General features: G+C 50.5%; 9 protein-coding genes across 9 annotated transcripts; 5 read left to right on the forward strand and 4 right to left on the reverse strand.

Moving 5' to 3' along the window:
* Positions 1-830: 830 nt before the first annotated feature.
* Positions 831-3,338, forward strand: C922_04930 (hypothetical protein; the record flags this gene model as incomplete). Its single annotated transcript, XM_008820504.1, has 1 exon — positions 831-3,338. One exon carries the CDS (start codon positions 831-833, stop codon positions 3,336-3,338), a length of 2,508 nt encoding a protein of 835 aa, XP_008818726.1.
* Positions 3,339-4,134: 796 nt separating this feature from the next.
* C922_04931 (hypothetical protein) lies at positions 4,135-6,601 on the forward strand (the record flags this gene model as incomplete). Its single annotated transcript, XM_008820505.1, has 4 exons — positions 4,135-4,975; positions 5,131-5,214; positions 5,324-5,399; positions 5,509-6,601. The coding sequence occupies 4 exons, from the start codon at positions 4,135-4,137 to the stop codon at positions 6,599-6,601; spliced, it is 2,094 nt and encodes a 697-aa protein (XP_008818727.1).
* Positions 6,602-6,831: 230 nt separating this feature from the next.
* On the reverse strand, positions 6,832-8,722 carry C922_04932 (hypothetical protein; the record flags this gene model as incomplete). The annotated part of the gene is made up of 9 exons (XM_008820506.1): positions 6,832-6,867; positions 6,982-7,047; positions 7,180-7,281; positions 7,569-7,702; positions 7,819-7,855; positions 7,959-8,035; positions 8,178-8,299; positions 8,463-8,565; positions 8,719-8,722. The coding sequence occupies 9 exons, from the start codon at positions 8,720-8,722 to the stop codon at positions 6,832-6,834; spliced, it is 681 nt and encodes a 226-aa protein (XP_008818728.1).
* An 862-nt stretch (positions 8,723-9,584) lies between these two features.
* On the forward strand, positions 9,585-12,182 carry C922_04933 (hypothetical protein; the record flags this gene model as incomplete). Its single annotated transcript, XM_008820507.1, has 1 exon — positions 9,585-12,182. The coding sequence occupies one exon, from the start codon at positions 9,585-9,587 to the stop codon at positions 12,180-12,182; it is 2,598 nt and encodes an 865-aa protein (XP_008818729.1).
* Positions 12,183-12,504: 322 nt separating this feature from the next.
* C922_04934 (hypothetical protein) lies at positions 12,505-13,374 on the forward strand (the record flags this gene model as incomplete). Its single annotated transcript, XM_008820508.1, has 1 exon — positions 12,505-13,374. The coding sequence occupies one exon, from the start codon at positions 12,505-12,507 to the stop codon at positions 13,372-13,374; it is 870 nt and encodes a 289-aa protein (XP_008818730.1).
* A 90-nt stretch (positions 13,375-13,464) lies between these two features.
* On the reverse strand, positions 13,465-17,469 carry C922_04935 (hypothetical protein; the record flags this gene model as incomplete). The annotated part of the gene is made up of 1 exon (XM_008820509.1): positions 13,465-17,469. One exon carries the CDS (start codon positions 17,467-17,469, stop codon positions 13,465-13,467), a length of 4,005 nt encoding a protein of 1,334 aa, XP_008818731.1.
* A 1,530-nt stretch (positions 17,470-18,999) lies between these two features.
* C922_04936 (mitochondrial processing peptidase) lies at positions 19,000-20,403 on the reverse strand (the record flags this gene model as incomplete). The annotated part of the gene is made up of 1 exon (XM_008820510.1): positions 19,000-20,403. One exon carries the CDS (start codon positions 20,401-20,403, stop codon positions 19,000-19,002), a length of 1,404 nt encoding a protein of 467 aa, XP_008818732.1.
* A 1,950-nt stretch (positions 20,404-22,353) lies between these two features.
* C922_04937 (hypothetical protein) lies at positions 22,354-23,111 on the reverse strand (the record flags this gene model as incomplete). Its single annotated transcript, XM_008820511.1, has 2 exons — positions 22,354-22,539; positions 22,692-23,111. 2 exons carry the CDS (start codon positions 23,109-23,111, stop codon positions 22,354-22,356), a joined length of 606 nt encoding a protein of 201 aa, XP_008818733.1.
* Positions 23,112-23,920: 809 nt separating this feature from the next.
* C922_04938 (hypothetical protein) lies at positions 23,921-25,924 on the forward strand (the record flags this gene model as incomplete). Its single annotated transcript, XM_008820512.1, has 1 exon — positions 23,921-25,924. The coding sequence occupies one exon, from the start codon at positions 23,921-23,923 to the stop codon at positions 25,922-25,924; it is 2,004 nt and encodes a 667-aa protein (XP_008818734.1).
* Between the last annotated feature and the right edge of the window lie 150 nt (positions 25,925-26,074).

The following is a 26,074-nucleotide window of genomic DNA, read 5'->3' on the forward strand; positions in this document are numbered from 1 at the left end:
TTCTTACCAACTGCGTCCTTGCGGGAGAGGCGGATGGACAATGGACACATGTGCTGAGAAAGTAATGCAACTGTTGGGAGGAAAATTATCTGATGCACATAAATGCGCTTTTTTTTTCTTTTCTTTTATACGTACTCGCAGAAGGAGAAGATGTGAAAAGGCGCATTCTTTCCGTGGTGAGGGTCACTCCGCCTGGAAAGTTCACACCACAGGGGGGGGGAGATGGTTCATTTTTTCTTGGCGCAACAGAAACCCCTAAAGGGGGCGTTTTCCCCCCAGCGGTGAGAAGCGAAAAAATGATGGCAGAGAGAACGGGAGGTATGACTCAACAAGTGCATATTTTATTTATTTGATGTATTTATCTTTTTTTTTTATTTTTTTCTTAACTTCCCCATTCAGAGAAGAACTGCTGATTGGAAAGAGGTTGCGCCACTCTGCCTCATTTCTGGCGAAGGAACGCAGCTTCTCTTCAGGTGACAATGTTGACGAGGCGCCCACAAGATGAGGGGCACACAAGTGCACGTTGGCGCGTTTGAACCTATGGGCGGATGGATCCCCACGCTTGTGTGCCGCGTTTTACTCCCCTTTGGTAAATATATACACGGGCGTGGGCAGCTGTTCTTATCTTTCCCGCGTGCGGAGAAGTGGGGGGGTGGGTTTTTCTGCAACTGCCAGGGCTAGGGGTGGAACCGCTGCGTGGCTTCGCAGATGTGATTGAGAGCTTACGGGGTGCCCTGATGGAGGGGGGGGTGTATATCACCTGATGCTACGTCTCCGCTACGTCTCCCCTACTACTTTGCAACGTCTCTGCTACTCAACCGCCGCTTCCCATGGCGAGCAAAAGCAACTACAGCCTCTGGATCGGGAACATCCCGTTCGACGCCACCGAGAGGGAGCTAGAGGAAATTCTGTCCAAGGTGGGACAAGTAGTAAGCGTGCGCATCAAATACGACGTCGATAAAAACCTCAGTAAGGGCTTCGCCTTCTGCGAGTACAAAGATTTAGAGACCTGCATGCTGGCGCTCAAGTATCTCAATGGGTATGAGTTGAAGGGGCGGAAACTGCGCCTGTACTGGGCCAACGATGAATTTAGGGAGAACCTGGCAAGCGGCGCATTCTCCGAGTTTGCCAGTGATGCATTTTCCCGGTTTGGTGCCTTCTCCGGTGGCGGCCTGCTGTCCAGGGGCAGGGGAAACGAATACGGAGCAATTCGCATAGGAGCGGGGTTGCCACCCCCGCTCAAGGGAAGCACTAAATTGGATGCATCCATGGGGTCAAACGGTCTCTACAGCAGGAAGGGGAAAGGACAGCTAACCTACACAACAAACACAGAAAGGAACGTAGAGGAGGAATCTTATCCGCTTAAGCATACAGATATAGAGATAAACACCCCAAACCAAAGCAACATGAAAAAGGTCTTAATATCGAATATAATCCATACGTTGACAACATCTCAGATTATGTGCATCTTGAGTTTCTTTAAGAAATACACCACGGAGAACACAGGGATGATGCAGTTTTATTTCCAACGGCACAGGAACGTGGCGTACGCACTGCTACATTGTCTGTTCCTCATGAATGTGATTAGCGAGTATACCATCGCAAAGAGCGACTTGCAGATAGTGATCAGTGACGAGGCGCTGATGAATAAGGCGGAGCGAATGACACAAATGAGACGAAGCGGGAAATTAAAGAAAGGCCTCTCACAGGTAGCTGATGTTGAGGGGGGAGCGACCAAACGTACAGACGAGGAGGAGCAGCAGTACAACCCTTACCAGCGTGATAATCCGCGGAGCATCTCGCATGGGAGAAGTGACAGAAGGGGAGGAAGACTCCTTGGAGAGAATGTCACTTATGATCTCAGTGAAGATAATCCCTTGGGGGGAAGTACCTATGGTGGTCCTCAATCCCATGTACTTAACTTAACTAGTCCACCTTCTGTGGGAGGATCCACAGGGGTGGGAAAGACAAAACGCGGAGGTACCACTACCACAGGGTTGTATGCCATAACGAAGAAGGAGGTCTCCAATTTGGGTAACGCAAAAGGAGGCATATCGAATGGAGAAGAAACAGAGGAGTGTACAGGGAGGGATGTCAAATACGAAGGGTGTCCAGATCAGTATAGTAGTAGGGTTAACCCCCTTTACCCAGAGGGGAACAGTCACACTAGCACTAATTCAAAGCAGAGGAGGAGGATGAAGAAGGAGTTTTACAGGAGTGCCATCGTAAGTGGTTCTTCCTTAACATATCAAAGCAACATTGAGCAGCTTCAAGATGGCAGGTACAACGAGATGGACGTTGGAATCGATGGAGGGGTGAACCAACTGAATAGTAAGGGTGCATCTGATTTTAAGTTGAATTACTTATCTGATTATGCCACTGTCGAAAGCTCCATGGGGATAAATGCTACGATTCGTATTGGAGGAGGGGAAGTAAACACCTCTGTAGGCCATACCGATCGGAGGTACCATGTTCCCCGTGGGGGGGGCAGCGATGTAGGTAATGATGAGGGGAGCATATCATCCGGATTGAAGCAATGTAAGGGGGAGAGGATCGTGCACCCCTTTGATAAGGCCCCCACGGAGAGGAGTGACTTAGACATGCGCAGTGACCTTCAGGACATGGTGAGTAACACAAAACGGGTAGCAGGCCTGGAAGACCATCCCCTGTATGGAAGAAACGTGAATGAGATGAATGGCTCAGGGGAGGCATACTCTGTGAATTATGTCGAGGCGGATGGAAGGAGCGGAAATGAGCAGGTGGGAAAGAGGAGGAACAACGCCAATGTGAAGCACGTTGTGGGGGTAGGGAGCGAAAGCGGTAGTGGCGCTGGTAGTGGTACTGGAAGTGCCCTGGGTAGCGGTCTCGGCGGGGGCTTCAGCGGCGATGACTATGCCCCCTTTCGCGGATCCCCCCCGGAAAACGTCCCTGCGGTGGAGAACAGCTTCAGTTTCAGTGACAGGGATAGGGATAGCGGAAATAGTAGCGGGCACGTTTTTCCAGAGAAAAGAAGAAACCGAAGGCGGCAAGGTCTCTATGGTAGTAGTAGTGGTAGCTACATGGGCAGAGGTGCGGAGGGGGCACTCGCAAGAGGGGATGTCGCCGCAGTGGCGTCGACGCAGGGCCCTCCCAACGAGGGTGTGCTTTCACACCCCACCTACGCAAACGTGGAGGTGGCGGACGACGAACTGGTAAACGAGGTGGTGAAGAACAAAGACATCCTTAACAACATTTTAAAGTCACGCGTGGAGGACATGACAAGTTGGAGCAATGAGCAGCGTGTGCAGGTCTTGTCCATCCAGAAGGCGCTGCAGCTGAAGGGGTACGGGCTGCAGTGAAATAGGGAGCGATCGCTTAGAAGCGGTTATAAGAGATGGCGTGCCGGCGAAAATGGCCGTTGCACCGCCTTACTGCGTCACCGTGTGAGTGTATGCCCTTGCCCAATTCGCCAGGGGCCCTCCCCGGCATGCGTTTCCCCACTTTGTGATGGCTTCAATTTTTTTTTTACCTCGTCCATCATGTCCATCACGTTGATCGCTTCTACGTCTTTTCTTCTTTTTCCATCTTTTCTTTTCCCCTTTTTTCCTTTTTTTTTTGTAACCTTGTGAGTTTCCCCCCAAAACTGGGACCCCCGCGAGGGCCAATTTGACGCACACAAACGGTGCGAACTTAAGGAAGGCCATTCCCGACTCGTTCGCAGGGGCCCGCCTTCGTTCCGGTAGCGCGGGGAAGGTGTATAGACGGTCAGCACAGGTGTGCCACAAGGGTGAAGTGCAGAGTGCACAGTGCAGGTGTGCCTCTGGGGAGAAGGGGTCACTCCGGTGATTTTGGAAGCAGCTGCTGGCTGCGGTCATTTTGGGGGAAGCTGTCAACCCAATTTTGTGGGAAAAAAAAAAAAATATATTGCCGACAGACATGTCGATGTGGGAGAGGTCACAAATAGGAAGGGAAGCCCCCCATGGGGTATAGTAGTGCGTTCTGAAAACTCCTTCCACTGGCGTAACTTCCAGACAAAAGAAGAGGAAGCGAAGGCAAGGAGAAGTCCCACCTGATCCCATGCGAAGAAGACAGGAGTATGGGGGAGGGAAAGGACTACTATCTCCAGGTGCCCCACACATATAGCGATCTTTCCAAATGAACGAGCGGCACCTCATTAACAACATCCTCATAAAGTACTTCGTCGCGAAGAGGTACTCAAAATGTATGTACAAGAGAAGAGACGATCCAGATGGAGGGTTACTACGTCTCTACAAATGGGCCAAATGGTACAAAGAACTCAAGACAGTAGATAGTTACGGTCAGTCAAATGAGAGATTATATGTTACCTACACGAGCGACAAAGAGGTGAAGCTGTCTCATGTGAAGCAGAGGATTATTAAGCAGAAGGTCGTAAAGAACATCCGAATGGTTTTTTATGGCTGTCTTGTCCTGTTGGTGGTACTATCATGCATTGCATGTCTGCTTCTATACAATAATCACAACCACGTCGAGTGTGTGCTTCGATATGGAGACTGTCCGGTCATTCTACACAAAGAGATTCACAGCTTCTTTGTGAATGTGAAGATGCATGAATTGAGTAAGGAACGCATACTGGAGGTGTACCATGCGATGAAGCAAGTGCAGAGGAAGGGGTCCAATAAATCGGAAGGGAAGAGTAATGGCCCCCTCGGACAAACTGACCGGATGAGCTTGGATAGGAGAAAAAAGTATTCCCTTCTAGAGACAGAGAAAGTGAAGTGCAAGGAATGCCAAATTGTTTTCCGCCTCGAGGGGAAAGAAGAAACGCTTGAGGACATCTTCCACTTCGAGGAGGTCAATAAGTGTGAGAAGACGATTGGGAGGGAGCATTGCATTCATGTGAAGGACGGTGTCATATCAAACCAGCGCGTTCACCTGTACAAACGGTACAGCGGGCCGATAAAGAACATGGACACGCTTGAGAAGGGGGCGGCGCGGGAGAAGGTCGTCCTGGACGGTGAGTGAGTTCCGTGGCGTTAAGCGAGTGAAGGGAGCAAACCGAGTAGAGCGAGTAAACCGAGTGGACTGCCTAAAGGGAGTTAACCGCCTGAACCGCCTGAACCGCCTAAACCGTTTCGACTGCCTCCTCTGCTTCCTCTCCCCCCATCGCAGACAAAGTGAAGTTTCTGCATCCCCTCCTGAAGGACTACGTCCTGAATTTGGACTACTTCACACTGCGCAGCGAGACAGGGCAAAGTAAGACAGTGATAGATGTACTGCCCAGGGGGTGCCACGACACATTTACCTCCAAAGCGATGCCATGCCGCGCTGCTCCACTCCCCATTCCGCTTCTCCCCCCTGGTAGAGATCCCCGTGAATGAACAACCAATCAAGGAGAAGAAGCGGCACATCTGTCACCCGGAAGACATAAAGACGTTTGGGTAAAAATAGTACGAATGGGTGGTTGCCAGTTGGGGCGCGTCCACGTGAGGGCGTGTCCACGTCGCTTCGCCCTCGTCACCGCTTTGCCGCTTTCCCGCCTTATCGCAGGAGGAGCCCCTTCTACTGGCTGTGCCCTCAATTTTACGAGCACGAGAGAGGGTCCCGTGTCCACAGCATTGCCGCATCGATCATGCAGATGGTGAACATCGAGGGGGCGGGAGAAGCGGATGCAAACAAACACATCGTTGAGATGTCCAAATCGAGCCCAACGGTACGTCGATACGACCACTTTGGGTTCATTGCAGACAAGCTTGAACTCCCCCTTAAGGTGGACATTTTTAGCCGCTTCCAACCCCAGGACGGAGAAACGGAGAAAGTGGATATGCTGGAGAGGATCTATAAGGCCTTTTTCTGCAGGGGTCGGGGGGGGTCCTCCGATCAGCAGCAGCAGAAGCGGCATGAGAAGGAGGAGCAGTGGCGTGAGACAGACCGGCACCACCACGATACCGGGAAGCATCATGCCTATTCCCACTCTGCCCCTTCACATGAGGATGACATGTCCAAATTGGCGTTCTTCTTTCTCGGCCATGACAGCGGGAGGAAGGAAGGAACAGAGACGCTACAGGGAGAGGTCGCAAAAGAGACGTATAACGATCACGGGAAGGGAAAAAAGTTGGTTCACATAGACAGTACCTCCCTGAATGATGAGGAGAGATATTCCTCGATGGAAGATCTATGTCGAGAAGACAACTACGAAGAAGGGCACGACACGATTGATAAGAAGGAAAAGTCAGCTGAAGAAGGAGAGGGACACACACATAGTAGAAGGGTCCTCATCAAAGAAATGGCGACGGTTAGGAAAGACAAACAAAAGGAGCGAGACTCAGAAGGATTGGATAAGGAGCTAGTGATTATATCTCCTTCTGTATTTTTTGGCATGATGGAAGGGGTGTTAAGTATTGTGATTTTTTTTTTGCTCCTTCTCCTTGGGATGATCTGCGTGATGTTGATTCTTTACATTTGTGTGACCATCGGATATGATGTGTCTGTACTTTTGAGAGATCAGGACGAGATTGAGGAGATACCCAGATATTTGAAGCGCCTTTCGAGGGACCTCACTGGGGGTGGTGGTGACGTCTCGGTTGGAGGTATCGATGGAGGTTTCTTTAGAATCCATCGCCAGGCGAGCGGCCCATTTTAGCGATTCGGCGGGGGGTATGTTACATCAAAAGGGGTAAGTCAAACGGGACAGCGAGGGGAGGAAGTGCACCCAGGTGGAGAAGTATACCTAAGCGAAGCCATCGCATTATTGCCCTAACATAGTCAGGTAAAACCGGGGGCAGATGAAAAAGCCTTCTCACTGCGCCCTTTCCATTGATTGCCTTCGGCCTGCATTTTTCACAAAACGGCGTTAAAGCGAACGCGCCTTCTTCAATGTGTTTCCTTCTCGTCCGGTAGGGGTTTGTCCTGCGTGGGGGGCAATACGATGGAATGAGCATGGAAGAGCAGAGGGCGCAAATTTGGAGAGGGGGTGTGCACGCCTCATCAGTGGTTCCCCTCATCACCGCTTCCCCTGTTAACCTTTTCGTAGTTCTTGTGCTGGACGTCTTTCCAATTTGTGGAGAGGACCGTCCCCCGGGAGGTTTGCTGAGCAGAGAAGAGAAGAAAGAAAAAAAAAGAAAAAGTAAAAACAGAAATAGAAATAAGAATAAAAATAAAGTGGCAGAATTATCGGACAGAGTGTAAGTCAGCAGTGGCGCAGAAACGAAAGACACGTACGAATGACTTGATCATGGCTCTCTTCGTATCGTCGTCGCCTTCGTTATATATTTTCCTGAAGAAGGTATCGATGCTTCCCTCCTCCTCGTCTTCCTTTATGGACTTTGTGGGGGGAGGAAATGAGAGGTGAGGAAGGAAGTGGTAAAGGAAGAGGCAACAGAGGCGGAGAAGCAAAGGAGAGAAGGCACCCTCAAACGAGTGTCACTTGATATGCCCGTTTCGCTAATCCGGAGCGTCACTGGACGAGGGGGAGGCATTCCACAGGGTCAACCTCCCCCCATACTCCACCCTACGCGAAGAACTTCACAGACGCGATGTATCCGCTTCGTTCTATTTAGTTCAGGCGGACTGTCCACTTTTTTTTTTTTTTTTTTCCTTTTGCTGCCAACCTTTGTTATCTTGTCCCATTCGTGGGTGCTCTTTCCACTGAAAGGGTTCAGAAGGTCTTCCTTTCTTTTTGCTACTCCGTTCGCTTTTTCCTTTTCGTTCTCCTCGAGTTTTTCCAGTTGAGGCCATTCAACGTCTTCAGGGGGTGGAAAAAGGAAAAAAAAAAAAAGGGAAATACCACATTGGTAGGAAGGACTCACTTTTTGAGGGTGTTCACTACGCGGGGTTACCTCCTCGAATGTTCTTGCTTACCTGGTTGGAGCTTCTGGAGTGTCACTTCGACTTTCATCTTAGGGAGGGAGAAATGTGGCGTGTCGGTGTGTGAGGCACACATTGAGTGGATGTCATGAGGACGTTCTTCGCTGCGGCGAGAGGCGGACATGTCGACTTACTGGAGTTACAGAGACGCTGGTCCGGCTGGGGATTATTTTTGAGAAGAGTCGTTTTTCGAGGAGGTACATCTCGTCCGCTGTGCGCGGTGGGGTGGAAGGAGGAAGTAATGGGAGGGAAGCAGCGATGGAACGACGTGACTCGTGGCAATGCGCCTAAGGAGCGTGCCGCCCCACCACCGGCTGAGCCCCCAAACACTGCTCACACACGCAACGACGTACCGTCCATTTTAATAATAATTGAGAGACGGCCGTCTTCAACATAGTGGAGGCAGTCGCTTTCACGGAGGCCCTTCTTGTATAGCGTTAAGAAAACGCGATCGGCTGTCTGCGACCAGTCGTGCCTGCAGGGGGGGGAGGTAGGGAAAAGAAGACAAACGAGACGGTAGTGTGACACGGTGAGGAGGAATAACTCGCAAGGAAGGAGTGCCTTGAAGTGGGACTCCCCTGCAGAGGTGCCACACCGAAGGGGGAACACAATTCAGTGCACTACTCCGGAAGAGGTACCTAATGAGCTTCTCACTCAGCAACACCTTCGTCTGCTTCAGTTTCTCGAACTGCTCGTATTGGATGCTCCCGTGGGGGTCCGTGTCCGGGAGGGACGTGTCATCTGTGATGCAAATGAGAGGATGTGTGCGGGGGGGTAGCTGAGGCGAAGAAGATCCCTCTCGAGGTGAAGGTGCAAGTGGGTTCGGCGCTATTCTACTACCCGATAGGTAGGACGCGGTGCCCCCCTTTGATAAGACAAAGAGGAGCTTTTAACCCATTTCTCCTGGTGACGATGGTGTCAACGTGGTGATGAGACGGTTTTGTTTTTTCTCTCCTTGATGAAACGGATGGATAAAGGGAAGGGGGTGATGATTCTATTTGGGGGTGAAAAGGAGGAAAGCTCTGCCGTGTCGGCAAAAAGAAGGAAAAAAAAAATACATACATAGGTGCGTACATACGTTTACATTTTTTCTATGTTTATCCTCTTCATAGGAGGGGTACCACGGCGCGACGAAGGCTGCTCTCCTGCGGGGGGTTAGCAAAGCCACTGTTCCAAAAGGGGCGAGAAAAAGAAAAAAAAAAAAAAAAAAAAAGAGAAACATGGAGAGAACAAGCGAAAACCAGCGGAGAAGGTACCCATGTCCGATGAAATATACGAAGGGGTCGACACAGCATCGCAGGGATGTTCCCACTTCCAAATGCACATGAGTATGCCCGTGCGAATGCATATCTATACAACATCGCCTAGTCTCCCGCGCATGGGCTTAGGCTTACCACACGTTTGTGGAAGACGAATTTTGCGTGGCCTTACCGTCAAGAGGGGGAAAAGAGCAGTGCCTAGCTGGACGCGCATCTTCCAAGTGGCTCTGAAGGACAGAAACGGTAACAATCTAAAATGTTAGGAGGCTTTGGGGGGAGCGATGTGCAAAAGTAGAAGTAGAAGGAAGAGCAACGAAAAAAGTAGAGGACAGGGTGGATGCCAAACGGAGTGGCAAAGTGGGCTACCAAACGGGGGGTACCAACACGACCCTTTCGAAGCGTTCATGTGGACACAAGTCCTCACGGCGCAACAGTTTGCAGACGGATTCGTTGCGGATTCGCTGTGCTCCCTCTTCCCCCACACAAAAGACATACGTGAAGATGAGGAAGCTCCGCTGCGAGGGGATCTTCACTCACAGAGAATACGATGTGGTGACGGAGCACCCCCCATACTACGTCATTTACAAGAAAAGCAGTGGAGGAGTGTACGAAGCGAGTGACCACTTCAATGGGGTCACTGCACTTATTAAAGGGAGGAAAGGAGATTATGGGCAGCGCAAGGCGAAGGTGATGAGCGACTTCCTACACAAGGTGTATCGCCACGGGGAGGGTCACCACGGGAAGGGTCACCACGGAGAGTGTCCCCCCAGGGGAGCAAGAACAGCAACGCACCCTGCGAAAACTACCACCAAGGAGAGACACATCTCCCAGTTAATGAAGAACACCAATCCACTATACATCAGAAGCGACTCCCTTGAGGATATTTATCGGGGGTGCTACTTCCCCCCCCGTGACTCCCCTAAGGGAGCGGGACCGCTGAAGCTAGACAAGCGCTGCCTGTCGCACAATTATGTCTTACTTGACTGGGATGATGAAAGCAGACTGGAGGGACCCTCCCACGAAGGGGAAGCGACTGAGTGCAGAATCGGAAGCGGCGATGATGGAAGCAGGGAGGAAGATCCATCACGGGACGAAAAAGATATTTGGGGATTTATGCATATATCTGGAGTGGACTTATTAGAGACCCATTTTGAGGAGCACCTGAGAGAGCTGTACCATGAAAGGCTCAGAAAGAAAGACAAGGGAGTGGCTGTTTTATTGTCCTTCCTTCTTCATCAAAGGGTGGTACGTAATCTGCGTGTTAAAAGTATGACTGAGATGCATATAGCGAAGAAGGGGATGTCCTCAGGGCAGAGTCCTAAGAACAAAGATCAGTTGAAAAAGGGAAGGGGACTCACCAAAGAAGTCCTTACCCTCTCCTTCGATATGCATGCAAGGAACAATCACTGTGTGGATCATTTGTCATTCCTTATGGATAAGTTCCACTGTGAGGATGTTACAAATGGAACCTTTTTTACAAACTCCTTCTTGAGTAAGCAGATGTATGCTCATTCGAGGAGACTGAAGGAGGAAGTGCGTTACGAGAATGTTACTTTGGTGGAGGGACTGAAAAGGGGAGTGTTTCTCCTGTCATACTTGTTTTCTCAAATGGGGAGGGCCAACCGGCTAGTGAGTAGCGACACCTCATACGGAGGAGCGAGACGAAGTTACACCATCGGGGTGGAAGACAGGGTTGTCTATATGCCTACCCTCTTTCGGGACCACCTCTACTTCCCGAGTGATTATGTCATATATTGGGAGGACTCCAATCATCTGGCACGCCAGAGGACCGTCGATAACGTCACCGTGGAGAAGAAGTTCAAGGGGGAGGGCATGAAGCGGGGATGCAGAGTAACCGTGCGGGTGGCCTGCGATGGGGCTGCCTGTGGTGAGGCTACTTGCCGGGCCCCCCCCCTGCGTGACTGCAGCGCCATCGTGCTGGACCTGCACCCGAACGGCGTTGTCCTAGACAAGGAGAGACTGTCAAGCCCCCACCTGACTGCATCCTTTGCAGACATAGAGAGTTACAAGGGGGGGTCCCCCCACACTGTGACGAAGTATCGAGTGTGGCTATCAGACGGAAGACCCTCATCTGGCGGGTTGACACAGGGTGGGGGCGAATACGAGAGGAAGGATTCTATCGGAGATCTCCCAGGTGTGGTACCTCTCACCGTCGCGGGGGAAGATACAACAGGGCAAGATACAGCAGGGGAAGATACCACGAGGGGATCGTCCCACCAACCGTGCTCCGCCTTCTCCTTCGATCTACTGATTGGCAGCAGGTATGTCGCCCCCTGTGAAGGAGGAAAACAATTCAAGAGAGGCACCGCAAAAGGGGAAGTTCATATGTCGGGGGGAGAAGAGGCTGCCCCCACATATCAGGATAACCTCTGCACAGATTACGACGCCGTGGTGTTATCCAACGCGAAGGTGTTCCTAAAGTGTGGAGGAGATGCGAAGAAGGAGAGTCCCACTACACATCACCATGCACGGAATGCCACTCTGTACGCAGATGTCACACATGTTTATATTAACGGGGGGGAGGACATGCTAAGCGTCCACACGAGGGATTTCTTTCTTTTCCTGAGTGAGGTGTCCTTCGTGCAGGTGTTATCCCCCCGCTGGGTGGATGATACGCAGGGGAGGAATAAGCGACGGGGCAATCCACAATGGGGCAATGCACAACGGGGCAATGTACAACGGGGCGGAGACGGACAAAGTGGAGAAGGAGGCAGAAGAGAGGACCCCCCCGAGTCACTCCCCACGTACTCCGAATCCGCACACTGCCTATCTGGCTACTCCCTCGCGAGGACAATAAACTCGGAGAATATTATAAACAGAAGAATCATTTACAATGAGGTACTCGCGGGGGGCCCCTCCTGGCAGCACGTGGCCGCCGCCAATGATGTAGAGATGTTGAGATGGCCCCCCCTCAGGGACATCCTCACTGGGGGGACGGATTACTACGTCGACGTGGTATACGTTCACTCAGTGCCGCGCGGGGCCGACAGTTATCTGCACGTACTGTACGTGTCGGTGCTCACGTCCGCTCTAGTGGTCCTCTGCACGTTTGTCCTCGCGCGGAGGTTCAGCCAGTAGAGAGGTGCGCCGTAGCAGCGTAGCGGCGGAGTGTCGTAGCGATGAAGCAGCGGAGCCATTTGGCCCGTATGCTGCTTACTCCCCAGCAGGGGAAATGCGAAAGAAGAAGAAGAAGAAAAAAAGGATCATTAGTGCAGGAAAGAGGGAACCTAAATGGATTATCAGCGCGTCGAAAGGGGCACTCAAGTGTCACCGCGCAGCTGATTGAAGATAGGAACAACTCTACTCTCTTCTTCCCCCAAACCATGTACTGACCTGCGAAAGGGAAATGAATCGCCTAACACAGCGGACAGGAACGAAGGGATGGTTCGCTCCACTGCGGATGAGCAATGCAACATGGACTTTTGGTGAGCTGACCCCCCTTAGAAGGAGCGGCAGCAGACACATCCACGTGTTGTTTACCAATCGCAGGAAGGAATATGGCAGCTTATTAAGCATTAAAAAATATGGCGAAGGGAGGGACAGTTCCAAAATGGTTCTCCTCGATGTGGAAAAATGTGAAGAGAAGAAAATGAAGAAGAAGATTCACCGATACCTCATCGGAGGAGTGTTTCTGTCATCGATGTGTATCTGCTTAATTGAGTTCGATGTGATTAGAAGTCTGTATGGCTATGTGCTTTCCTGTGGACTGCCGGCATTTTATATCTTCCAGCTCTACTCATACAACTCAGTTATATTGAGGGCAGTCCTGGATGTCAAGAACAGACACTTGTTATTGTACCCGTTTACAGTGATTGCGAGACGGGGGATGAAAAAACAAATCATTTTGTCTCTCCACGAAATTGGACTGATTCGAACGCATGGGAATTTTATCAAAATGTATTTTAAGGGGAAGAGTTTACTCTCCTTTTTTTTTCAACACAACATGCTTTCTCCGCTGTGCATGCCGAGGTACACGTGTTCCCAGACCAGTGAACCCGCGAAGGGGGATGTCGACGTGCTGTACCACTACGACTACAACAATGTGAATGTTTCCGCGTTTGGTCAAGGGGATGTAGGGGGGCGCGGCGGAGTGGGTGGGGTTGCCCCTGTTGGGACTGCCTCCATGGGTGGTGCTTCCCCTGGGGCCCTTCCCCGGGTGCGGAAGAATGCGGAGGGCTACCCCCTGGACGTGAGGGAGGAGGCCAAGCTGCTTTCGCTGCTCCGCCCGGGGGGGTCGAACGTTGGGGAGTGCTCCCCTCGTCACGATTAGCGGCGAGTGTTGCGGTAGCCCCGGATGGATACCCTCCACGTGTGTACCTCTTAATATGTTTTCTTCGAGACATAGTAACTGGTCCGCTACTTACCCGCTTAACTGCTTAGTAGCCGGATGGCCCCGTTTGATCATCTTAATCTGACTGGAGATGTTGAGCTTGGGGGTGGAGCCGTCCCTGAGTTTGGAGATGTTGACGTAGTAGAGGTTAAAGTCGAGGCGAGCGGCGAGGAGGCGGTGGGAATTGAGTTTGTCCCGTTTGGAGATGCGGGAGTGCGAGGAGACCGACTTGCTGTCACTCAGGAGGAGGCAGATAAACTTATAGATATAATTTCGATAGTACTTTAGAAGGATCTTAAGATCGCGAATGGTTTTCTCTCCAATTATCTTGGTGTTAATAAAATTGTTCACATAGTCGATGTCGCTGTCTATAGTGTTTCTCTGGTCCTTCTTGGCCTCTGTGAGTTGTTTTATCTCCGAGTATCCTTCACAGACGGAGGAGATCAACGCGCTGGTCAGATTGATAAAGCGGGTTATGATGTCCAGGATTCGGTACATACAGAGGTGCGTTTCTCTGTCTACGTTATGGGTTGTATTATTCGTAGAACCTGTCTGTGGAACTGCATCTGAGGTGTGATACGTCGCTTCGACATTTTTGCTGGATGGGTGGAGACCTCCTCGAGGGAATGAAACCAACTTGGAAGATGGTTCCCCCAAATGGGAAGAAGGGGCATAGACAAAATCAACGGCACCTCCAGGAGGTGGGGATCCAAACGAGTTGTCCAAGTAGCCATCCGACGTGGAGTCTACCTCTGAAGGGACGGATGAAGAGGAAGAAGAAGGGGAAGGAGAAGACACAGACAATGGAGCGGCAGCAGGACCTACCCCTCCTCCTCCTGCTGCGGCTGCTCCGGTTGCCTCTGCTGCTCCTCCCCCATCGACGGAATTTCCAAGGAACAAGTCAAACTGAATCTGACTTATGTACTGGTAGTGCTCATGTATCAGTCGATCCAAATCATTGCAATTGAAGATGACCTTTTTGAACTCTCTCCAGTTCATATCGATGACGTCGTAGTAGAAGTAGGAGAGTAGATTCTGGATGAAGTGAAACATCTCATTCCGCATGATATTGCAGTAAATGAAGACGTGGTTGTAGCAGACGACATTCATTATCTTAAATAAATGCGTGAATAAGTACCAGATGTTTGCCAGCTCGTAATGTATCTTCTTCAGTTTTATCAATAGAACGTTAATCGTCTTGTATATGGTCTTTACTCTCTGCGTGAAGATGATGTCGAGGGGTTTGTCTACGATGAAGTCAAAGACGAGGACGTCCCAGCCGATGTCTCCTCGCTTGACCTGGAATCGGTCCAGGATCAACTTGTTTATGATACTCTGGTTGGAGGTAAATATAGAGGAAGACTTAATACAGAGGTCTAGCTTGCTATTTAGGTAATGTCGCTTGAGCTCCTCCGCATCCATATATAGATCCGTCTTCATATTATCGAAAATGGTCTCGAAGAGATCTCCGTCCACCAGCAGGAGGAAGTGCCGGAATGCACGGAAGTGCTCGTACAGCCCGTACTTATTTACCAGCATCGAGATCAGCCGCTTGTTCTTTCGCACGCACAGTCTCTTCACGTAGCGGTCGATGTTTTCCACGTAGAGGTTCACGTCGGTGACGGAGAAGACGTCCACCTCGCCTGGCCGAGGGGATTTATGCAGCGGCGTGGGTAGCGACTGGCTATCCGACTTGCTCCTTCCCGACTGCGGGCAGGGCTTTGGCTCGGCGGCGGCCTGTTCGAAGTGGCTGCCCTCCCCGCCAAAGCTATTCAGGAGGTGCACACTCTTCCCAGTCAGGAGAATCCGCTTCGCTGTGCTGACACTCAGAAAGAGAGGAATGTTATTGCTGTTGAGGTAAAACTTGTAACACCACATCTTCTCCGATGGGACATTCCTATTCGTCGAGATGAATGTCTCATTATACTTATCCTTGAGCGTCCCGTTGTCTACCCACTGCTTTAGGATAGCATTTACTGGCTTTAGACACCTCTGCAGTATCGTTCGGTATATTTTCTGTTCCTCATAATCGTACGTTTGAGATTTTGAATACACGAAGGACAGGAAGTTGCAGCCAGTGCTTCTGCGAGACTCATCCACGACGTTCATCAGGACACGCATTATCTTGTACGATTCTTGCAGACGCAGATGGAGTTTCTTAACTCCGATGTATACTGTGTTTTTGTGTATGTGTTCGTTTATGTCACTTTCTAGATAGGAGAGTAGTTTGTAGTATTCATTAATATACTCACGGACTATCTGATGCAGTGCGTCGATGACTAGACTGCCTCTCCTACGGGATTGGCTAGAGTGACGGCGTTCCCCGGGGTGGTGGTGGTTGCTGCTCTCCGCATCGGATAAATCCCCCCAATCGTCTTCATCACTGTGAGGATCCTCCCCTGTTGCACCTCCCTCTGAAGCGGAGACTCCAACGATTTTCTTTATTCTTCGAAAGTGCAAACCGAGACTACTGATGTTGTTTATCAGGTGATGCATGCCGATGCTGACTTTCCGGTTCCACACATAGAAGCAGCGATCCGTCTTGTCATATTTTATATACTGACCACTCATCCCTTGTAGGGGATATATGAGATCTTTCATGAGTAAGCTCTCCTCCACGTCGAGATTGTTGAATTTGTTGTTCAGAATGATCGTTGCGTAGAGGCTCTTGTTGATGAAGTTTTTATCGCAGAGGGGGTCACTACGGGGGTCCAGACGAGGATCACTACGGGGGGAGGGGCCCTGGATGGACAGTCTAACCTCCCGTCCATCCTGCGTACGCTGATTGTATGGTCGTCCCTCTGGGGGGGGCTGGAAGTACCTCTTCCCATCCTGCGTGGGTTGGAGGTGGGGCCTCCCCCAGCCGGTGTCCACCAATTTGGATCGTTGTTCTTCCGTGTAGGGGTGTCCCTTGTGAGGGTCCTCCTTGTAAGGGTCCTCCTTGTAGCGGTCCTCCTTTCTCTGATTTACGTCCCCGTTTGTAGCCCCCCTGTTGTGGGCATACCTATGACTGTCTCCCTCCGCAGAAGAGGCATTTCCGTGTGTCCCAGGTCCTACAGCCCCCTGAGAGGGGTTCACATTGCGCGCGGCATTTGCTACTGCGGAGGTTTCTGCACTTGGAGGGAAAGCAACAAAAGAAGAGGAAGCAGCCGATGGAGACGAACCAACAGATGGAGAGAACCCCTGAACACCATTCTGATCATCAAAACTATGTAGCTTCAACAAGATATACAAAACGTATCTGTAGTTTGTTCCACTATTTTCTAATTTGCTTAACATCAACCTTATTCTATTCAGAGTGATATTACTATGTTTTAGACAGAGATACTCTACCTCCTGTTTGATGTTAACATTCTCATTGTACTGGAGGACGTTGAAGTTTAGGAGTGAAGACAGAATTTTGTTCAGTTTGTAAATAAGATGTTTCACAAGAGCCTTCTTTAACTCCTCATTTGTATTCTGATGAGTGGTGGTTTCTCCGAACCTGTGGACATCTTCGTAGGCAATTTTTTTCGCGATGAAGAAGAGGTACTTGGCGAAGTGGGTTATGCTTTTGAATGGTTCTTCCTTTTTTTTGCTGGGCGGCTCCAAGGGGGGGCGCTTCATATCGGTACGGTTCATATGGGCGCGGCTGAGATCGGCACGGTTCAGATCGGCGCGGTTCAGATCGGCGCGGCTTGGGTCAGCTCGGATAGGGTCTCCTCCCCTGGGAAGATCCAATTTCGCGTAGCTGTCCGCCTCCCCATTGAGGTGGACCCTTCCGGAGAGCGTCTCCCTGTACACGTGGGTGTTGGTGCTGTCTAGGCCGCCTTTCACGTCCACGTGGAGGGGGTTGCCATGGTTAGGGTGGATGGCGTGACCGGAATTAGCGGCATTAGCGACATTGGCGACATTAGAGGCGTGACTGGCGTGAGTGGCGTGACCGGCGTGACCGGCGTGATTGGCGTAGCTGGCAAGGCTCGGGTGGGCCGCGTGACCGGCGTAGCTTGGCGCGTTGCCACCGCTGCCACCGCCGCCACTCGGGCTCAGGCTCATTTTTGCGAACCGGGTTTAGCTTACTCCGATGGGGAAAAAATGGGGGGACAACGTGTGGCGTGTGGTTGGCTCACTTGTCCCACTCGGCACTCCCCATTGGACCATCACTTGGGTTGAGTTTTGTCCTCAAATTGGGGCTTCCCTTTAATCTTTTTCTTTTTTTTTTCTTTTCTTTGTTCTCTCCCTTCTTTTTTCTTTTGCGCTTTTCTTTTCCCCCTGGTTTGGTTTGTCCGATTGGGGGTTCCCCCTCCGCAAACTGCCCTCTTCTCCTCCCTGGCAAGGCTGTTCTGCCGCCCTCCTGCTGTTCCCCTGTGAGTGCTATTTCCAGCTTCGCCCCCTCGTGGCGTCTCCCCGCGCAGCACAACAGTGCACAAGTATGTTCACGTACCTACGTGTACACACTGCGTGGTCTGGCTTGTGCATGTAAACTAGCCTGGCAGCGGGGAAGGGATTGTTTCCCCTCCGCCTCGGTTGCGAAAATGGAAAAAGGAGACTACGAAAAAGGTGTAAAGAGCTTTGCGTAGCCTTCTAACCCAGTTGCGATTTTTTTTTTTTTTTTTTTTTTTAATTTTTAATTTTTAATTTATTTTCCCCGTCTACCCCTTTGCTTGCGCGCCACGCTTGGAGATTCCCCCGATGTTTTTTTTTTTTTTTTTATTTTATTTCTTTTCCCATTTTGTGCGCGTTCTGTTGAGGAGACCATCCTCTTGGGTTGTTATTCACCGCATCGAGTGTGTCAGTTGCGCAGCGCACACTGTGCTTATGGAGATGATTATTTTCCCTTTTAGCCGCCCATGAGGAGTTTCCACCTCTTTGGAGGAGATACACACATGTGGCGTGGCGCATTGGAAGGAGCCTCCTGTCGTGGCATGAAAAGAAGGGAACCTCCCCGTTACGCGTTCTTTTCCCCGAGGCACAGGGTTAAATGTGAAAGAAGCGACTGTCTGTTTAGTCGACTAAGCCGTTACAATAGGAAGCGTGGGGGGGGATGAAGTTTGCTTCAGACCGGGTGATTCAGCAAAGTGAAACGGACTACCTTTTTCCCGTTTGGCGGTTCCCCATTTGGGTGGTGCTTTTAGTGGGAAAGAGTGACCCTCTCCCGTTGGATGGCAAGAAGGGATGCCAACAAGGACGTCAAAAGGATTGCCAACAGGGGAATGACCTGTTTCTAATGGACCTTCAATTGTTTATCGAGGAGGAACACACTGGGGAGGAGCATCCCCATTCAGTAGTGAGCTGGGTTGCTCTCCTTAGTTACACTTTGCGTTGCAGATGGGGTATCTGTACGGCTAAGCGTGAGCGTAGGTTCGAACGTATGCTGGGGTTATATGAATGGATTGTGATCGGTTGGTCGGATGGGCGGCTTCCCGGTTACGCGGCAGCCCGATTGGCACACACGGTGGAAAGGAGAGATGCACGTACGTTGGAGTAACCCTCCATGGGGTGAGGTAAGTGGGCACAGACCCACCTCAACATATGGAGGCACTTCTGTAGATATGACTCTCTCTCTTCCCCCTCGCCCCTGGCATGCTAGTACCTGAGCCAGAAGGTCTTCTGTCTGAGGTCGTAGTACTGCGGCATGCCGTGGAGAGCGCCCATGGCGGCAACGGCTACGTCCCGGTCGTGCAGATATTTCCAGGCGACCCGTTTGACTTCCTCCGTGTCGATTTTGTCAAGTCTAAGTAGAAACTCCGCTAGGGAGATGTTTCGTCCGTACACGAGAATCTGTCTGGAGATTTCTTCTGCCAGGGTGGATGACGATTCAAACATATTAATAAGTTGTGTCTTTAATTGTATTTTGGCTATCTCGACTTCTTCATCGGTGATGCTATAACTCAGGGAAGTGACTCCGAACATGAGTTCTCCCAAGGCGTGCTCCACGGCTACCTCATCACATTGGACGTAGAACCCAAACAATCCTGTATTGTTGTAGCAGGTGTTAAATGCAGAAAAGTAGTCAGCACACCCGACGGTCATTTTATTGCAGATATTGTTGATGGTTCGATTGCCGGAGAGCTTTCCTGGTAGGATGCCTTCTTCACTCTTCTTGTACGTCCCAATGATGCACTGCATTAACATGAAGGTAATAGAATCGGGGGACTTCCAATCCACTCCTTCAAATGCCACAGCGACATGTGCACTAGGTCCTGAATCATCATCTCTCATGATAATTTCGGACCCACAAAAGTACGGTTTTACAGTATCTATTTCAGATGCAGAACCGATGTTGGGAGATTGCGGCTTTAAATGGCTGAAGTGCTGCTCGGCTAATTTTACAATCTCCTCATGATCGACATCCCCCACTGCACAGAGAACCATCCTGTCGGAAGTGTAATTCGTATTGATGTAGTTTATAATGCTCTGTCGGTTCATATTTTTTATGTTTTCTACGGGTCCTAAAATTGTGTAGCCGAGAGGATGATCCCGAAATGCAGTCATGTGTAACTTGTCGAAGATGACTTCATCTTTGGACTTCTCCACTTCTTCCATTTCTCTCAGAATGACATGCTTTTCCATGTCGATTAGATTTTCATCGAAGATACTGTTAGAGAGGATATCACTTAACAGTTCTACGCACCACTTTATGTCATCCTTAAAACATCGACAATAGTAACTCGTCTGTTCCCTAGCTGTGTATGCATTCAGATGTGCTCCCATATTTTCAATTTCTTTCTCCAATTGGATTCGGCTTCTCTTGTTCGTCCCTTTAAATATCATATGTTCCAGGAAGTGAGCTACCCCATTGTTCTCCTTATTTTCATACTTACTCCCACTGCTGATCCAGATTCCTATGGTTGGAACTTCGCACGTGCTTCTAACCGTGGCTATCTTCAGCTTGTTTGGCAATTGGCTCACTCGAGTGATTGGCTGGTTTAGTATTTCCTTGGGGAGGCTCTTCAGAGAGCTGTACCTTCGCAGTGTCCTTCCCAGCATGGCGTAGAAGAGAAGGAGCAGCCTGACACGCTAAGAGGTTGTCGAGACGTCGCTGACACGTTGCTGACACCTCTCCGAGACGTCTCTCCTGTGTCAACCTCTACAATGCTTCTCTTTTCAGCTTCACCCGTTCACCCCTTCACTGAGAAATGCGGCGAGGCTGCTTTCCCCCTGTGTGCGGAGTGGGGGGGCAGAAGGCACCATAGGGTGAAGGAACACCAGAGGGGGGAGAAGCGGCGGGGATACACAAAAATGGGAACAGCTTAAAGGGCGCCTTCTCTAAAGGGGCATTTATTAATATGGCCAGAGGCAAAGGGGAAATAGTTTCCGTTCCTCAGATGATACCAAAAGAGGGTTATTCAAAGGGGAATATGTGACTCATTGAAGGAGGGGTTCCAACGGATGGACTTCCTTTACAAACTGGTCGGCAAACTGGTTGGCAAACTGGTTGGCAAACGGGTTGGCAAACTGGTTGGCAAAACGATGGGCAAACTCGCTCAGCGGTGGCGCTTCCAAATTTCGTTCCCTAGTTGGGCTGACGCAGTTGGCTCATTTCCTCGGAGCATCTCCATCGCACAGGAAAAGAATAAAAAAAAAAAACAAAAGAAAAAAAGTAAACAAAGAAGAAATGGCCCATAAAATGGTCACAAAAAAGAGCTTCGCGGAAAAAAAAAAAAAAAAAGCAACCGTGTAAAAAAAACAGAAAAAGGAAAACATCACCATGTGGGCGGCATTAGTTGGCGTGGTGCCCCAGACGAGGAGAGGCTGACCCGGGGTGGAGGGGAAGAACAGGCTGTGCCATAATATAGAAACAAAGCACGAGGAGGAAAAACAAGGCGGCCATTGGAAGGGGGGGTAACCTGCTGGACGTGCGCAGAGAGGTAGGGAAAAAGCTCTACACCATCGGTGATACTGAACCGCACCTAATGAAGTTTCTTCTCTGCAGAGGAGTTTCGTCCTTTTTTGGGGGGGTGGAATTTCCCCCTCCGTGCGCGCCGCGATACCCTGAGGTCATATCACACTGCAGAAGAGAGGAGTGCAACGGGCTGTCTCTCTCTTCCTCGCACCCTGGAAGAAATACACGGGGGAGCGGATGGATTGGCGGAACGAGCGAACAATCGAATGGCGGAATGACCGAATCATCGGATGACCGCCTGACCGAATGGTGGTTACGCAAAGTGTATGCAGTGTATACGGGTAAGTCCGCTAAGACGAGTTCCCAAAGGAGGAGAAACAGACAAAGGCACCTCGCAGTTATGCCCGCCTGTCGACCTACCATCGTTTGTGTAATGGTTCCGAATTGACTTCATTTCAATAGGGTTGAGTTCGAAGTGGAAAAAGGATTGCGAGAAGAAGAAAGGTGTCCCATGGCTGTGGTTATTTGTGCTCCTCCCTACCTCTTTGTGTTACCTCCGTTCGCTTGTCTATGTAGTGAAAAGACAGCGTAACAGTGAGGGGAGTTTCCGCAGGACATTGAAGCAGCATCGCTTTTTTGGTAAACTTCCAAATGAGATGGTCAATGGGTCAACATGTGGGAATTGCATCCACGTCTGCGGTTGAGGTCTTTTTTTTTTTTTTTTTTATATTTTATATTTTCCCATTTTGGGCAAAGTTATAGGAGGGGCATTCCTCCTTCCCGGAGTCATCCCTTCTTTCGCGTCTTCCATGTTGAGATTCTTTTCGACAAATGATTGGCAAAGGAGAAAAAAAAAAAAAGGAAAACGAAAAAGTGTTACCAGCAAAGATAAAAATAGTGGGGGAGTGGCAGCACTGTGTGGTTCGCTCCCTTGACAGTGGCTTCACCAGACGTCAAAGCAGGTTTACTCCAACAGGAGTGACTGAACGGTGTGCGTCTTCAAAAATGGAAAGGAATACATGCCGCCGGTGCACAGGTGGAGGGTCATGAAATGGAAGAATTCGTCGTCCTTCCCCCCACTCTGCAGGGCAAAACTACAAATCGATCGACTTCATTTTGAGAAGGGGGACATGTAAGACAAATTTTCCCAAGGACAGGACGGCGTCCTCCACGTACAGCAGCTGGACGTTGTTTTCTTTTTTGAAGTTGATGAGTCTTCCCTTGATGGTCCACTTGTTGCTTCTGGACTCCTTCAGTTGGCGGAGCTTCGCGATGATGGCCTGCACGAGGGGAATCGGGTGAGCGAGTTAGCGGTTCAGCGGTTTAGCGGCTTAGCAGCTGTCGGGTTGAGCTGCGAAGCTGTTGACCTGTTGCGTGAGGTGCTCTGGGTAGCACCCCCCGCTGGTCGTGGCACACCCCACACAGGTCTTACCACTTGGAAGGAGTGCACCATTTTGTTGTAGAGGGCCCTCTGGATGAGCCCCTTCCGCAAGTAGGCGTTGAGAAGGTAGGCCAAGGACTCGCCCAGGGAGAAGCGGAGGTGGATATCGTCTATGATGGGGATCTGCTTGCGGTAGCACTTCCCATTGAAGGCGTTCGCATTGATGCAGAGATAGCTTCTTTCTGGGGCGGCGGGGTCTGATTGGCTGGTCAAACCGCTGGCCAATTGGTCGTCCATTTGGTCCTCCGCTAGGCCTTCACCTCCGTGGCGTTGTCCCGATTGTGCCCTTCCCCGTGCCTTCCCTCGCGCAGAGTTAACCCCCCGACAGTCCGCCGAGTGGCGGATGAGTGGCGAGGGGAGGCTCTCCTCGTTGATGTTTTCAAAGTTTTGAAGAAAAATGGTTTCCTCCATGGGTTGGATGGTTCAGGTTTAGCGTTTTTCCGTCCCTTATCAGAGAGATAGTGCTCCACGGATAATCGCACCCATGTTACTCATCTCTTTGGTTCCAGCCCGCATGGATAGCCAGTGTGCGCAGTGATGCTGACAATGGAATGTTTTTTTTTTTCTTTTTTCCCTCACATGGAGTGTATTTTCAAGAGCCCCTGTTCCCAGTGGAGCAATGGAGGCAGGTCTCCCCTTCGGGGCAATAACATCGTTGAAAAGGCCAACCGGGGAACACTTCCACAAGGGTCTTACTCTTACATTAGTCGAAGTAGAAAGGGAGAGAAAACAAAACAGTGGAGCGTGTAGAGTGTCACTCAGGAGGGACCATAAAAGAGAAGAAGAAAAAAAAAAACGCAGCATATGTGCAATTGCACTTGGGGAAGGAAAAAAAAAAAAAAAAAAAATTCGGAGTCCATTTTGGCTAGCTGGGAAAAAGAAAACCATTAATCGAGATGGCTATACGAATGGCCCTGTTGACGACGGGCAACACTCCGAAGGTGAAAAGACAGTGGCAGCTCCGCCGGGGAGACGCCAGAGGAAGACCGTCCCTTGACTGCGTTAAGTGACCGATTCGAAGAGTGGGCATTTCGCCAATTGATCAAGTCGGACGTTCGCGTTTCTCCGAATAGGCGATTGCCGGCGCGAGCGAGGGGTCTACACTGAAAAGGGTCAAGACGGCAACGAAGCAGCACTGTAACACCGCATCGGTGTAACACCACAGTGAAGTAACACCGCAACACCGCTACAGCGCAACGCGGCCTGTAGGCGTCCCCACGATGACGGTGCTGACCGTGCAGATCGGCCAATGCGGTAACCAGCTGGGCCACGCGTTCCTCGACACGATCTTCAGACACGTGAGTTCCGCAAAGAACGAAGGCTTCAGGACGAAGCTGGCGGACATGTACTTCGAAGAGGAGTGCAACTATGGAAACAACCTCCTACCAGTGATCCAGTATGCAGACAACAACAAAGGTAGGAAGTCGCTCCTAAGCGAAAGCAAAGAGGTGATGTGTTTGAATAATCACATAGCAAGGTCTATCCTCATCGACATGGAGCCGAAGGTTATTGAAAAGTGCCTGTACCAGACAGAAGCCGAGGAGAGGAGAGTCCCCCTAGACAGTACGAATGTGAACAAGTCGAAGAATAAGAAGCAGCCGCGTGCTAGTACCGCCGATTCAGAAGCACATCATAAGTATGTGTGCGGAATGGAGGAATACTACGAGCCTTCAAACACCTTGATGAAGGTATTCTCCAGGGGGGACGACAGGGAAGAGGAGGAAGAAGAAGCCGTCTCGTCCCCCTCGCACGAGAAGCCTCAAAGGAAGGAGAAAAACAGCAGGAGGGAGTACCCAATAAACACGTGGAAGTACAACAAAAGGAACTTCATTTACGGTCTGAACGGGTCAGGTAATAATTGGTCCTACGGATTTAATGTTCATGCAAAAAACATATGCGAGGATTTCCTCAATTTGATACAAAAGGTAATGGAAAGTAACGACAGCAGAGAAGGGGTGGACAACATTATCCTATTTCATAGTCTTTCGGGAGGAAGTGGAAGTGGAATCAGTTCCTACCTCTCATATCTGCTAAAGGACGAATATTCCTCAGTCAATCTGCTGAACGTGTGTGTCTTACCCTACATGTTTGGGGAAATCAGTGTGCAGAGCCTAAATTCAGTGCTCTGCTTATCATCCCTGTACGACTCGTCTGATGGCATCGTCCTTCTAGAGAATGACAAATTTGAGTTAATGTGCAAGAGGATGAACAATGAAAATATTAACACAGAGGAAATAAACCGACACATAAGTCTCTTCCTGACGTACACCCTTGGGTTGCCTCTGGATTTTTCCAATGTCAGAGGTGCTCGTGGGGGGCCAAAGTACACCAATGCTATTGACTCCATCCTGACTGACCTTTGCAGTCACCCCAGTTATAAGCTCCTTACCACTCGATATCTCCCACAAGTCTTCGAGGAAAATATGAAGTTTGAGCAAAACACGTTCAGTATGCTTCTCAAACGCATGCACAAGATGGTTATAAATGGACGCATCCTGGACTATGACGCGCCCCACGGGGGGGGTAGTACCGGTGGTGTTGGTGGAGGAGGCGGTGGTGGGCGCTACCTGCCCGCAGAGAACTCCACCGTCGACCCGTACTTCGTCCGACTGTCCTCCAGGGATCTGCAGAGGAGTAGCGCCTTCCTGAAGCACGTGCACATCCCGCTGCACCTCCGGGAATCCCTCAGCAAGTCATACGTCAGCGTCCAGCAGAACTGCGTCCTTCTCCGTCGGGGCCCGAAGAGTTACTCGGCGCGGACTCAAGCAGCTCGCCTTCCCCACGAATCCACACGTGGAGCCCCCCCTGGTCGTATGCACCAGGGGAACGGGCCTCGAGAAGGACCATTAGCTGGAACCCACTTCCGACACAACAATGTAGTGTTTGGCTCCAAAATGATTCTGCGTGGAGAGCTGCAAGAAAATATTAACTTCGATTTGTTTAAGAGTCACGTGCTGTACAATCAGAAGTCTCTCAGCCCGATGGAAGTCTACATTGACGAGAGCAGGGACTTCACCTATAACAGCCTGGCGATGATATCGAACTGCTTGACCCCGATACCAACGCTGAAGAAGATTCTGCAGAGTGCGCAGATGCTGTACGCCACCAATGCGTACATGTACCAATACAACAGATATGGCGTGTCGCATGACCACGTACAGAGCTCGCTGATGGCGATCGATCAGGTCATCAGCGCGTACGAGGGGCTCTCCTGCGAGGGGTAGCTGGAAGGCGGCAAATCGGCAGGGCGGCAAGGCGGGAACACCGCGACGTCCCGTGCAGACGTCCCGTCCGGGCAACTTCTCCTGTTTACGTCTAACCATATCTTATCAGTACGTGCCCGATCATCCGCTTTCTTTTATTTTTTCCTTCTC

The sequence above is a fragment of the Plasmodium inui genome (genome assembly GCF_000524495.1).
Source record: "Plasmodium inui San Antonio 1 unplaced genomic scaffold supercont1.32, whole genome shotgun sequence".
Taxonomy (NCBI): domain Eukaryota; phylum Apicomplexa; class Aconoidasida; order Haemosporida; family Plasmodiidae; genus Plasmodium; species Plasmodium inui.